Source organism: Mustelus asterias, chromosome 8 (genome assembly GCF_964213995.1).
Source record: "Mustelus asterias chromosome 8, sMusAst1.hap1.1, whole genome shotgun sequence".
Taxonomy (NCBI): domain Eukaryota; kingdom Metazoa; phylum Chordata; class Chondrichthyes; order Carcharhiniformes; family Triakidae; genus Mustelus; species Mustelus asterias.
Genome location: NC_135808.1, coordinates 35448841 through 35463755, shown reverse-complemented (window position 1 = coordinate 35463755; position 14915 = coordinate 35448841). Strand labels below are relative to the sequence as shown.

The 14915-nt window shown below is 44.4% G+C and overlaps 2 protein-coding genes across 3 annotated transcripts in view; both read left to right on the top strand.

Moving 5' to 3' along the window:
* Positions 1-14915, top strand: part of LOC144497015 (uncharacterized) — a 507438-nt gene that overhangs the window by 132258 nt on the left and 360265 nt on the right. The gene's annotated exons all lie outside the window — the stretch shown is intronic.
* Positions 1-14915, top strand: part of LOC144497013 (uncharacterized) — a 40138-nt gene that overhangs the window by 14665 nt on the left and 10558 nt on the right. The window contains exons 1-4 of one of the 2 annotated variants that reach the window (XM_078217701.1): positions 5755-5786; positions 6728-8049; positions 8097-8114; positions 8189-8263. In XM_078217701.1, the coding sequence (XP_078073827.1) occupies positions 7201-8049; positions 8097-8114; positions 8189-8263 (942 nt within the window). In that variant the 5' untranslated portion in view covers positions 5755-5786; positions 6728-7200. Of the gene's footprint in view, positions 1-5754; positions 5787-6727; positions 10052-14915 lie in introns of those variants that run through there. The other variant, XM_078217702.1, reaches the window with a different exon arrangement.

Here is a 14915-nt window from a genome sequence, read left to right as displayed (position 1 = left end):
AGCTAGACAGGTCAACAAGGACATTTTATTTTTAAAAATCACACAATGCACTGGGGTCCGATTTTGGAGGAATAGAATTGAAAAGCAGAGAAGTGATGTTGAACTTGTCTGGAACCTTGTTTAGACCACACTTGGAGAGCTGTGCACAGTTCAGAGCAACATATTGAAAAAGGACAGTAAGGAACTGGAGAAGGTACAAAAACATTGATAAGGATGATATTGCAAATTGAGGGATTGTAACTATCAGGAAAGACTGAACAGTCTAGCACTCTTTTCCCCAGAAAAGCGAAGGCTGATGGAGGAAATCAAAGAAATCTTCAAAATTATGAATTGTAAAATTAAGAATTTGGGGGTAAATATAGAGAAAATGTTCCCACTTGTGTGAGGGGGTCCAAAATTAGGGACCAGAAATATAAGATGATCAATAATAAATCCAATGAGGAATTCAGGAGAAACTTCTTTCCCAAGAAAATGATTAGAATGTGGAACTTGCTCCCACGGGGAATGGTTGAAGCAAATAGATTTCGTGTATTTGGTGGGAATCCAGGTAAATAGATAAAGGAGAAAGGAATAGAAAGATCTGCTTGCTGACAGGTAGCTGTAATGGAACAGCCTGGCTGGAGGCGCAGCAATTTCTGGAACACAGGTTGTTGGTGGGGTGACTGAGGTGAGCAGTACTGTCAAGAAAACTTACACAATACACGAATCACAAAGCCAGTGTTTCTGAATCAAATACTTTATTTAAACCAGTAGCTGCACGGAGATCATCAAAGGGTTAAGTGGTTCTGGCATAGAACAACAGAACCTCTCCGATGAATCTAATGATACAATCAAAAAACAGATCAATTATAGATTTTTCTTATCAATCATCTTCACGATACACAAATCAACAATAATACTTTGGCCAATCGCATTCCACTGCTCAACATAACGGTACCTCCTGTCTTGGCTGACCCTCACAACTAGAAACCTAAGATGCTTTGCCCAGAGAACAAATTACATTCTCACGGGTTTCCTTTAAGTTCACTGTTTAACCAGACAGATTCAAGGCACCACGTCTGGGCACCAGTCTATCCCATCTAAACAGTGAATTAGCCCTATTCATCAATGATGATTCTAACTGTTCTTCATCTGAAACTTTAGCTGATAAAACTTGCATATTTCCAAGATTGAAATATTCTCTTGAAATATGACTTCACCCTAATGACTTTTACCATGATACTTTGTGGTAAAATGCTTTTTGACCAAAGTGAACAATATTCCTTAGCATCAATTGCAACACATTTAAATTATCAGCATTTATGTTTTACAATTACTTATTTGAATCAATTACTGCATCTCATATGTGTAAATTGCTTCTTGTTAGCTTATTTTAAAGTCTTTTAACTGAATGCTGCTAATTCTGTCAGTGGCTTTAATGTCTACTGGTTGAAAATCTCACTAAACTTATTACCCCACTTTGCAGGTCTTCAGTATTATTGGTGGAATATTGTCAAGGCCCATGGCATCTGCGTTGCACAGTGCCTTCAGCTGTTTCTTGATGTCACATGGAGTGGATAGAATTGACTGAAGACTGATATGCATGATGCTGGAGACTTACGGAAGAGACCGAGATGGATCATCCACTCAACACTTCGGGCTGAAGATTGTTGCAAATGCCTTATCTTTTGCAGTGATGTGGTGGGCTCATCCATCATTAAGGATGGGAATATTTTTCAGAGCTTCCTCCAATTGGTTGTTTGGTTGCCAAGTACCATTCACGACTGCAGAGATTAAATCTGATCCGCTGGTTGTAGAATAGCTGTATATCCCCTCAACTATCAGCATTCTGGCAGTTAACATTGACCAGAAACTGAACTGGACCAACCATATAAATACTGTGGCTACAAGAGCAGGTCAGACGCTGGGAATCCTGCAGTGAGTCCCCAGAGCCTGTTCACCATCTACAAGGCACAAATCAGGAATGTGATGGAATGCTCTGCACTTGCCTAGGTAAATACAGTGCTAACAACAGTCTAGAAATCCAACACCATCCAGGACAAAGCAGCCTGCTTAATTGAATGCTCATCCACAAGCATTCATTCCGTTTGCCATCTATGCAGAGTGACAGCAGTTTGCACAATGTTTTAAAAAATGCCCTCAAGTAACTCACCAAGATTTCTTTGAGAACACCATCAAATATGCTGGGGGAGATCTTATCAAATAAATTCTAAGTGTCAAACGAGCATGAAAATGGGAGAGTTTCAGATGTTTTTTCAGCGAGGCCACAAATGAAATATTATGCCACTTAGTGTAAAAAATGATCTGGTCACAATCTGATTCCTGCCAGTAGAGGCTGTGGACAGAGTCTATTCTCACTGGAAAGCCAGCTGCTCACACTAGAGGGCACTATCATGCATGTGCAGATCTCTCTGTTCTGCGCAACAGAGATCTGTTAGTCATCCCCTCGCCTGAATATTGCGCCCTCTCCCCCACCGCCCACCCCGGCCCAGTCGATCACCCCCTCCCAGTCGATCATTCCCCTCCTTCGAGGCCCAGTCGATCTTGCCTTCCAGCTCAGTCGATCGTCATCCCAGCCAATCATCGTTTGCAGAATGCGCAGCTACCCCCCCCCCCCCCCTCCACCCCAGCCAATCCTCGGTTGCAGCACCATCCGCCTCATAGGCCCTGTCCCATCATGGTCCTGCCTCTCCCCTAAGGCCCCGCCCTTTGCACTGCCCGGTGATCGGAGGCTGGCACTGCCCAAGGGACATCGCGCACTGCCTCCGACCACCCATCAGTACTACAAGAACAGCGACATGGAAGAGAAACCATTCAAGTATGAAGCGTGTGATAGAGCTTTCACACATTCATCAACATTGCGCACTCACCAACAAAATCACACAGGAGAGAAACCTTTCAAATGTGAGTTCTGTAACAAGTCATTCTTACAGTCCTGGTGCCTCCTGCAGTATCAGAGGAATTCACACAGGAAAGAAACCCTTTAAGTTTGAGGAGTGCGACAAATAGTTCTTTCGGTCATCAAGTCTCCAGATCCATCAGAGGATTCACACAGGAGAAAGTGCAAGGTTTGTGTTGAGTTTGCTGATGTCTTCGACCTTTCCGGGACACCAGATGATTCAGAAAGGGGAGAAACTCTTCAACTGCGGTATTTCTGTCAAGACTTTTACTCTCCCCTCAAACTTTCTAAGGTAAGCTTTTCCATATGGGTCAGATTGTGGCTCAGGGAGCCCTTCTATGTGGTCCATGGAAGCCTTCTTTATGGCCGTGTGTGTGCGAGGGGCATGAAGGGGTGGGGGAGGGGGGGCTGTGGCTGTGCACGTGAGGAGGTTGTGTTTGTGTGTAACGGAGGGAGGTATGTGTGTGTGGGGTGACAGGGAGGTCAGAGTGTACTCACATTCACTCAGTCTCTCGCTCACTCAGTCTCAGTGTTCGTAATCACTCTCATCCAAAGACATCAACACTCACCTGGTGATAGGGGGAAGTGAGGAAGCACCTGAGACTGGGAGATAGCTGAACACATTCTCACCCTCTGACACTCCAATGGTCATCATTATTTGGCACTCATTTTTTAATAAATGATCAATTTATTAATTTGACCTGTCCTTTTTCTCAACAAGTTGTTTCCCTTCATAAGTCAGCTATTTTTAAAATTCACGTTGAACGTTGTTTCAAACTTTTAACATCTGAAATTTGCTCATCAGCCTGAGTGAGAAAAACTGAAATGTCGCCCCGCCCTTTCCATGCGAAAAGGTTGAATAAGCCTCTTGTAGAAGGTGGGTATGAGGGAATGATTGAAGCAGATTGACGGCTACAGGAGCATTGTGGCGAATGGAGGGTCAAAGGGCAGAGAGTTGGGAATTAGAAAGCGCTGACTAACTCACCTGGGTGAGGTGTGTCTTCCAGAAATGGAAACTGATTGGTCCATGGACCCACATGACCACTGGATCTCTGTAACCATTGGTGGGTTTGTATGATGGACACGAGCTCCATCCTGTGTCACTTCTGACCATCGGAATTGGGAGCCAGACTAAAGCACAGGGATTTTAAAGAAACTTCTGTATGTAGTATTCTGAAAGAATTTCCCCTGATGTGAGTGTGTGTTAGTGAAGTGAAGCAAACATTAGTGAAGTGAGCCAGCTCTCAGGAGCAGGTATGGGGGAGAATCAGACCCTGCTTCAGTTGGTGATGCGAATTATAGACAGATCCTCTTCAGGTGACGGGTGTTTGACTAACATCATGGGTAATGTTTGTACTCTCCTGTCAGGGAGGACTACTATCCTAAGTATGGTGAGGGAGTGGGGGTGAGTATGCTTTCTCCATTAAAGGGTTTATAATTTCCAGTTCACAGGAAGCAGAATGTTTTCCTGAGAAAGAAAGCTTGCATTTATACATCATCTGCTCCCACAAACAGAAGTGTAACAGCTTCAGTGTTCAAGACTCTGGACTTTGCCTTAAATCCACAACCTTCTGACTCAGACAAAAGTGCTAACTAAGCCTCGGCTGACAATAAAATATAATATTTCTATTATATTAGATTCAGTTTCTAAGGGGTTAAGCCCCAAGGCTGTGCACAGAATGCTTTTCATTCTGTAAACTGGCATCCTGAAAGTTTGATTTGATTTAAAGTGATAACTAGTTGGAGCTGCAGGTGTCAGTGTTGTCTTTGTGTCTTTGGAGAAAAGTGGGTAGACTCCAGGGGTGATGAACAACCTACAGACTCGGCACTGGTAGAGGATCCCCACATAGAGAAAAAAATTCAAACATCCTAAATCCCACTGACTCAAATAGAACCACACTCCAGAACAACCATCCACTGTCTGAAAATTTCTGTATTCCTGAGTGATACTGGTCTGCAGTGTGCCCTCCCACCATTAGATGTGTTGTGACTGGAGCACTCCCTATTTACCTGGCACCTGCTCCCAAGCACTACATCCAATGACATTAAGGTCTGTACTCCAGGAGTGCCTGAGTAACTGAGACAGGTGAGGCTTGATCCTGATCTGGGTGTGTGAGTGGCCCGGGCTAATCCCAGTTTAGGCAGAACTTGTCTCTGTATCTAACCCGTGCTATACCTTCTCTGTGAGTGTTTGATGGTAAGAAGTCTAACAACACCAAGTTAAAGTCCAAAGTATTTGGCAGCAAACGCCACTAGCTTTCGGAGCGTGCTACTCCTTCGTCAGGTGTAGTGGCGTTTGCTACCAAATAAACCTGTTGGACTTTAACCTGGTGTTGTTAGACTTCTTACAGTGTTTGATGGGACAGGGTCAACGTGAAGAAGTTATTTAATCCCCATTTTAAATGTGGAGAAGCTATTCCTTCACGTTCATATCTCAGTTTTTAAAAAAATGTGATGAGCGTTTCTGCCTCGATCATCCTTCCAGACAGTGAGTTCCAGACCCAACCACCCTTTGAGTGAAAACATTTCTCCTGAACTCCCCTCTAATTCTTACATCCTTAAATCTTTAAAGATTTAATGGGTTACTGACCTCTCTGCTCAGGGAAATAAGATTGGAACAATCCCATCAGCTGCCTCTGCCACTTCCCTCCATTTCACTTGCCCGCCTGGAAAAACTTCCATTAAGTTTAAATTCCCACCTGATCTGCTGCTCAAAGTCGCCTCCGTTTCACCGGTCAGTTTCCCAAGCTTCAGGAAACTCCAGAAATATTTGGATTGGCTGTGAGAGACGTCAATCAGAGAGCCCACCCACTCTGCCCATTCTCTCCTCTTCCTCTTTCACAGCTGCTTCACTTCCTGTCGGGACTGAAAACCAAGTGAGGAGATGGTGAGTGAAGGAGCAGAATTTATAATAATTACATTGCATAATATCCACACTAATGTTCAGGCAGTCTGACTATCCTGTGGGGAATCAGGTGTGGAAATGCCCCTTATGCTGTGTGAGAAGATCCAGCTGAGAGACCTGTTTACTCGGTGCTTTGTGCTGAGCTGTTTGATTGGAGCTGTGTGTTGGATATTGAGTGTGTTTATTGGAAGCATTTCCCTTCTGATTTACAGGCTGAGTTTTGTTGATGGGTCATTGCTGAATATGAGAAGGTGAGGTGTAATTATCTGGGAGAGACAGAGATACACTTATTGAAATATCTTTTAATATCTTTAAAGATTTTACCTGAAGGCCTTGGCCTTCCCCAAAAGCCTGGGCTTGGATTTGATAGTTTTGCCCAGTGCTGTGTCTGATAGCTGAATTTGGGATATGCAGTCTGAGTGTGTGCAGTGTATCTAATTTCCCAGGATAAACCAGAACCCTTCAATCAGCTACACTTCTAGCTCTTCCTGCCCAGTGTGTTTTTTAATCCTTCTGGAAAACAACGGGAGAAATTTCAAAATCGCCATTGAATTAATATTTTTCTTCAATTTTTAAAATATTAAACACGCACTCGAAGGGTAAAACTGGTTTTCGCCAGCCTGACTTGAGCTCATATAGCCAGCTTTACATTCTGCTGGACTGTCTTTTCCATTGCTGACTGGGAAGATGGGGTCTGGGCGGAAGAAAGAAAGTAGCCACGCTGTCTGCACCGGTCACTATCCAGTGTCCCTGCTGGAAACAGAGGGTGTGTGACAGTCAAGTGAGAAAAAAGGAAGGACTTGTATCTGATCCCCACATAGGGGAACGGCAGACTAACACTCACTGTGGAACAGTCTCGAACTGAGGAATCAGCCCCTTCAGCAAAGTTGGAGGAAATCATGTTTCCTTTTCCTGTTTTACAGAAGGATTGCACTGTATGACACCAGAGAATACAGAGAGGATAGACACTGCAGATAGATCCTGACCATCACCCAAGGAACAACTGCACAACTATGGGAAGACATCCAGTCCCTTCACAGCATTGCTCAACACAGAGAAGGTTGGGCAGTGAAACCATCATCTGGAAATTGGTCAGGTCAGGGGAGTTTTGACATATCATCAGATCTGAAACTGGTCAGTGGTGAGGAACCTTCCATCAGAGCCAACCTTTCCAGAGGTTCAGCTGTGGGTGATCAGTCAGGATGAGGCTGAGAAGAAGTGTGAGTGGGCTTCAAGGGTGGTGAAGGCTTCAGTCATTCATTGAGCCTCATGAACCACTGACTCATTCCCACAGCAGAGAGGCTGTTCAACTGTGAGGATGGCTCCACAGACTCATACGATCTCCTAACACACAAGGTGCACATGCTGTATAACTGGCAACACAACGAGCAGCCACATGGAAGAAAAACCGTTCAAGTGTGAAGTGTGCAACAGAGCTTTCGCACAGTCATCAACACTCGTGAATCACCGACGCATTCATACTGGGGAAAAACCATTTAAATGTGAGGTGTGTAACAAGAGCTTTACACAATTATCAGGTCTGGTGAATCACCAGCCCATTCACACAGGGGAAAAACCATTCACCTGTGAAGTGTGCAACAAATCATTCTCACAGTCATCGACCCTCCTTGTACACAAACGCATTCACACAGGGGAGAAACCATTCCGGTGCAAAGTGTGTATGAAATCATTTTCAGATTCATCAACTCTCCGCAGGCACCAACGCATTCACACAGGGGAGAAACCATTCATATGTGACATCTGTGATAAACCATTCTCGTCATCATCGGATCTCCGCATACACCAACGTATTCACACAGGGGAGAAACCGTTCATGTGTGAGGTGTGTGACAAATCATTCTCATCATCATCAGACCTCTGTGTACACCAACGCATTCACACCGGGGAGAAGCCATTCAAGTGTGACGTCTGTAACAAATCATTCTCACAGTCAGGGAACCTCCGCACACACCAACGCACCCACACAGGGGAGAAATTGTTCAAATGTAACCTATGTGGAAAATCATTCTCTGACTCAACGAGACTCCTGCTCCATCAGAGGATTCATACAGGGGAAAAACCATTTAAGTGCGAGGTGTGTGGCAAATTATTCTCAGTGTCATCGAGCCTCCGTGTACACCAACGCATTCACACTGGGGAGAAACCATTCACATGCATTGTGTGCAACAAATCATTCTCAAGGTCATGTAACCTCCTTGTCCATCAGAGGATTCACACAAGGGGAGTAACCCTTGAAGTGTGAGGTTTGTGATGTGGATTCACATAGTGGAGAAACACTTCAGGTGCGATGTCTGTGAGAAGGATTTCACCCAGTCCTGATATTCTGAAGCCCCAGTAGATTCACAGTAAGAGAAACCATTCAGGTGTGTGACAAGGCTTTCGTACAGTCAGTGTATCTCTTGGTCCATCAACACGCTCACAGGGGAGAAACTCCATCAGTGTGAGTTCAGCAATAAAGTTTTCACAGTTCCCATACCTCCTGGAAGGTCAGTGAACATACACGAGAGACAAACCCTTTCAGTGTGACGTGTGCCAGGATTATTTCACTAACTTCCTCACAAGCACCGACATCTCCACAGGGACTTGGAACTGGGTCACCTTCTCTCCAATTCTCTTTGAAGGAAGTGACGATGTTGGTACAGAGTGTGAAATCTTCAGATTCAACAAGAAGGAACAGCACAACGTGCTCTGGAATCATCAACCCAGCAGAGACATTGAATCTGAATCTGACACGACAAGCGTCTTGCTCAGAGCAAGCAAACTATAGACACACTTGTTACTGAAAGAGATTATTGGGCAGACAGAGCTGAAATGATTAACAAGATGGCAACTTGTACAAAGGGACTGGGGTCCTTGCACAGATCCCTGCGGTACCCACTAGTCATTGCTTGCCAATTGGAAAAAGACCTTTTTTATGCAAACTCTTTGCCTCCTATTTGCTAACCAGCTTTCTATCCATTTCAAGACACTACCTGCAATACCATGTGCTTTAATTTGACATAGTCGTCTGCTATGTGAGACCTTGCTTAGCTTGATCCCTAAAGAGAAAAGAGACACTGAAGCACATTGACACAAACACAATCAAGGATTCGAGTCTAGTCTGAGGAAGGAAAGAGAAGTGCTCTACTGGCCAAACATGAGCAAGGAGATTAAGGGCCACATTCGCCAGTGCAGTGTTTGTACTGAATATCAACTTGAGCAAGGTCTCACATAGCAGACTACTATGTGAAGTTAAAGCACATGGGATTGTGGGTAGTGTCTTGAGATGAATAGAAAGCTAATTAGCAGATAGGAAACAAAGAATTGGCATAAGTGGATCTTTTTCTGATTGACAGGCAGTGACTAGGAGAGTACCACAGTGATCTGTGCTAGGATCTCAACTATTCACATTATATATTAATGTTTTGGACAAGGCAACTAAATGTATTACCTTTAAGTTTGCAGATGATACAAAGTTGTGTGGGAGGGTGAGCTGTGAGGAGGATGCAGAGATGCTTCAGCGTGATTTGGACAGGCTGCCTACGTGGGCATATGAATGGCAGATGCAATACAATGTGGATAAATATCCACTTTGGTAGCAATAATAGGAATACAGATTATTATTTGAATGGGTATAAATTGAGCGAGGTGGATACTCAGCGAAACCTTGGTGTCTTCGTGCATCAGTTGCTGAAAGTAAGCACACAGGTACAGCAGTCAGTAAAGAAGGCAAATGGTATGTTGGCCTTCATAGCGAGAGGATTTGAGTACAAGGATAGGGGTGTTTTAGTGCAATTGTATAGGGCGTTGGTGAGGCCACACCTGGAGTATTGTATGCAGTTTTGGTATCCTTATCTGAGGCAGGATGTTCTTGCTATTGAAGGAGTGCAGCAAAGGTTTACCAGGCTAATTCCTGGGATGGCAGGTCTGTCATATGAGGAGAGACTAAGCCGGTTAGGATTATATTCACTGGAGTTTATAGGAGTGAGATGGGATCTCATAGAAACTTATGAAATTCTAACAGAATTGATAAATTCAGAAAGAATGTTCCCAAGGTGGGGGAGTCCAGAACTAGGGATCATAGTTTGAGGAAAAGGGGTAGATCTGAGGTGAGGAGAAATTTCTTCACCCAGAGAGTGGTGAACCTCCTGAAATTCACTACCACAGAAAGTAGTTGAGGCCAAAATGATATGTGATTTCCAGAAGAAATTAGATATAAGTCTTGGGGCTAAAGGGACCAAAGGATATGGAGGACGGGGGGGGGGGGGGGATGGGATGGGGAAGGGGGGGTGGGGCAGGGGGAATGGTGGGATCAGGATATTGAATTTGATGATCATCCATGATCAACAGGTACAACAGGCTTGAAGGGCTGAATGGCCTACATCTCCTATAAAGAGCTGCTCATGACTCATGACATCTCAGGCAGATCATGGATGAAGCTTGGAGTAGAGCTCGTCACTCTCACTGGAACTGTTTTTCTCATCACAGTCGACTACTGTTCAGATTCCTTGCAGTTAACCCAGCTGACGTCAACAACTACCAGAATGCCTAAAAACATACTTCAGTCGCCATGGTATCCCTGATATTGTGATGAGTAACAATGGCCCTCAATTCATGAGTGAAGAATTCAGACACTTGATCAATGATTGAGAAATTCAGCACCACACATCATGTTTACACTATCCCCAGTCAAATGGAAAGGCTGAGGCTGTGGTGAAAAAGATCATTTAAAAATTGACTCGATCCAGATATGTACAAGGCAATGTTAAAGTAGAGAAACACACCTACTGAAGGCATGGAAAGTTGTCCAGTGCAGTGGCTAATGTCGTGCTGCACCCAAACTACTCTTCCAACAGCTAAAAAAACTAGAGGCCAGAAGTAATAACAGGAGTGAGTGACAAGATCAAAGTGAAACTTCAGAAAGACAAATTTCGCTTTAATAAAGCTGCCACATCATTACCTGAGCTGAGAGAGAATCAGTAGAGTGCAAACATTCAACAAACTCAACAATAGTTAGCTCACTGGACAACTTGGGACCTGTGTACAAAAGTTGTCACCTTGATTGTACACAGTGAAAGTGAACGACCAGATCTATCGTCACAACCTCAAACATCGATATGTAACCAGAGAAGCTGCTTCTTCACAGCAGACTGCTGATGAAGAAGATATGATTTCACCAAACGAGCAAGGAACTGAGCGACCATCAGTCCCAGAGGTCAACCGGTCCCCAACAAATGTAACAGATCAGCAGCAGCAATTATCACAACAACACTCACCACAGCAACGACATTCCCCAGAGAGACAACATCACCTCAGGAACCAGCAGACACCAGATGAACAGCTAACAAAGAAAATTACAGGAACAGGCCATTCGGCCCTCCAAGCCTGTACTGACCATGCAACCCGACTGAACTAAAGCCCTCTACCCTTCCAGGGACCATTTCCCTCTATCCCCATCTTATTCATGTATTTGTCAAGACGCCCTTTAAAAGTCACTGTCGTATCTGCTTCCACCACCTCCCCCGGCAGCGAATTTCAGGCACCCACCACCCTCTGTGTAAAAAAAAACTTGCCTCATACATCTCCTTTAAACCTTGCCCCTCGCACCTTGAACCTATGCCCCTAATAATTGACTCTTCCACCCTGGGAAAAAGCTTCTGACTGTCCACTCTGTCCATGCCCCTCATAATCTTGTAGACTTCTATCAGGTCACCCCTCAACCTTCGTCATTCCAGTGAGAACAAACCAAGTTTCTCCAACCTCTCCTCATAGTTAATGCCCTCCAGACTAGGCTACATCATTGTAAATCTTTTCTGTACCCTCTCCAAAGCCTCCACATCCTTCTGGTAGTGTGGCGACCAGAATTGAACATTATATTCCAAGTGCGGCCTAACTAAGGTTCTTTAAAGCTGCAACATAACTTGCCAATTTTAAAATTCAATACCGCAGCCAATGAAGGCAAGCATGCCGTATGCCTTCTTGACTACCTTCTCCACCTGCGTTGCCACTTTCAGTGACCTGTGTACCTGTTCACCCAGATCCCTCTGCCTCTTAAGGGTTCTGTCATTTACTGTATATTTCCTATCTGTATTAGATCTTCCATTACCTCATATTTGTCCGGATTAAACTCCATCTGCCATCTCTCTGCCCAAGTCTCCAACCGATCTATATCCTGCTGTATCCTCTGATGGTCCTCATCACTACCCGCAAATCCACCAACCTTTGTGTCGTCCACAAAGTTACTAATCAAACCAGTTACGTTTTCCTCCAAATCATTTATATATATTACAAAGAGCAAAGGTCTCAGCACTGATCCCTGAGGAACGCCACTTGTCACAGCCTCCATTCAGAAATGCATCCTTCCACTGCTACCCTCTGTCTTCTATGACCGAGTAAGAAGTCTCACAACACCAGGTTACACACCTTCTTACTGTGTTTACCCCAGTCCAACGCCGGTATCTCCACTTCTATGACCGAGACAGTTCTGTATCCACCTTGTCAGCTCACCTCTGATCCCATGCGAATTCACTTTCTGCACCAATCTGCCATGAGGGATCTTGTCAAAGGCCTTACTGAAGTCCATGTAGACAACATCCACTGCCCTACTCTCATCAATCATCTTCGTCACTTCCTCGAAAAACTCGACCAAGTTAGTGAGACACGACCTCCCCTTCACAAAACCATGTTGCCTCTCGCTAATATGTCCACTTATTTCCACGTGGGAGTAAATCCTGTCTCGAAGAATCCTCTCCAATAATTTCCCTACCACCAACGTACGGCTCACTGGCCTGTAACTACCTGGATTATCCTTGCTACCCTTCTTAAACAAAGGAACAACATTGGCTATTCTCCAATCCTCTGGGACCTCCCCTGTAGCCAGTAAGGATACAAAGCTTTCTCTCAAGGCCCCAGCAATTTCCTCGCTTGCCTCTCTCTCAGTATTGGGGTATACCCCATTAGGCCCTGGAGACTTGTCTACCTTAATGTTTCTCAAGAACTCCAATACCTTCTCCTTTTTGATCTCAATGGGACTCAAACTATCTACACACCCTTTCGCAGACCCATCATCTACCAAGTCCTTCTCTTTGGTGAATACTGACGCAAAGTACTCATTTAATACCGCACCCATTTCCTCTGGCTCCACGCATAGATTCCCTCCCCTGTTCTTGAGTGGGGCCAACCCTCTCCCTGGCTACCCTCTTGCTCTATATATATGTATAAAAAGTCTTGGAATTTTCCTTAATCCTGCTGGCCAATGACTTTTCATGACCCCTTTTAGCCCTCCTTACTCCTTGCTTAAGTTTCTTTCTACTTTCCTTGTATTCCACACTTGTTTTGTGTGTTCCCAGCCTCCTAGCCTTGAAAAATGCATCCTTTTTCTCATCTCTTGTTTCCAAGGTTCCCAACACTTGCCATACTTAACCTTCATCCTTACAGGAATGTGCCGGTCCTGAATCCCTATCAACTTACACTTGAAAGCCTCCCACGTGCCAGATGTTGATTTGCCCTCAAACATCTGCCCCCAATCTACATTCTTCAGTTCCTGCCTAATATTGTTGTAATTAGTCTTCCCCCAATTTGGCACCTTAACTTGAGGACTACACTTATCTTTATCCATCAGTACCTTAAAGCTTACTGAATTGTGGTCACTGTTCCCGAACTGCTTCCCGACTAAAATGTCGACCACCTGGCCAGACTCATTTCCCCAATACCAGGTCCAGTATGGCCCCTCCCTTAGTTGACTATCTACATAGTGTTTCAAGAAGCCCTCCTGGATGGTCCTTCCAAACTCTGCCCCATCCATACCCCTAGCACTAAGTGAGTCCCAGTCAATATAGGGGAAGTTAAAATCTCCCACCACAACAACCCTGTTACTTTTACACCTTGCCAAAATTTGCCTACATATCTGTTCGTCTATCTCCCGCTGGGCGACCTATAGTAAACCCCCAACATTGTGACTACGCCCTTCCTATTCCTGAGCTCTACCCATATTGTCTCGTTGTATGAGCCCTCTGAGATGTCTTCCCGCAGTTCGGCTGTGATATTCTCCTTAACCAGTAGTGCAACTCCCCCACCCCTTTTACAGCCCTCTCTATTCCGCCTGAAACATCTGTATCCTGGGACGTTAAGCTACCAATCCTGTCCTTCCCTTAACCAAGTCTTTGTAATAGTAACAACGTCATAGCTCCAAGTACTAATCCAAACTCTTAAGTTCATCTGCCTTACCTGTTACACTTCTCGCATTGAAATAAATGCACTTCAGTCCACCAGACCCTCTTTGATTAGCAATCACACCCTGCCTGCTCTTCCTCTGAGTCTTACTGGCCCTACTCTCTGGTTCCCTTTCAGTTAAATCACCTTTGCTTTGGTTCCTACCCTCCGCGGTCAAACTAGTTAAAATCCTCCCGTGTGACACTCGCAAACAACTCACACACGTACCATAAGAAGACCTGAACACATTAAAGATTATATCTGCAACGTGCAGGGCGTGGGGAAATTGGAACAGACTTTAAAGAACAAACAGCTTTTTATTCATATGTGGTCATTTTTATTAGGGGTTCTGTGGAGTAACTTGTAAATAATAGTAAATGGGATTTTTGTTCTTTTTATGTCCAGGGAGATGTTTGGGCAAATTCCTTTGTATATTGCGGATCCCATATTAATGTGACCTCTGATGTTGTCATTTGTAAATAAAGGTTTGAGGACAGTAACCATTTTACACACCACATGGAACATTGTTTAAAATTGAAATAATCCAAATATTTCTGGAGTAACATGAGTTTCCTGAAGCTTGGGAAACTGACCGGTGAAACGGAGGCGACTTTGAGCAGAAGATCAGGTGGGGATTTAAACTTGTCATTGTCCCATCTGAATAAAACCTCACTTATTGCAGCTGCTGTCTCAGTTCCCCTGGTAAATGTTTGACAGAGATTTCTAGTGTGGGAATAGCATTCTTCAACCTCGGAGGCTTTCAAACTGACAACATCAGTGTGGGATGTGTAGCCTCGGATGTGTTTGACCGCAGATCAGAAGAGGAAGATTCACAGCATCCAAGACAGTGGTGGGATCCGCACATGCACAGGAGAGAGACATTGATGGAGAGAGATCCAG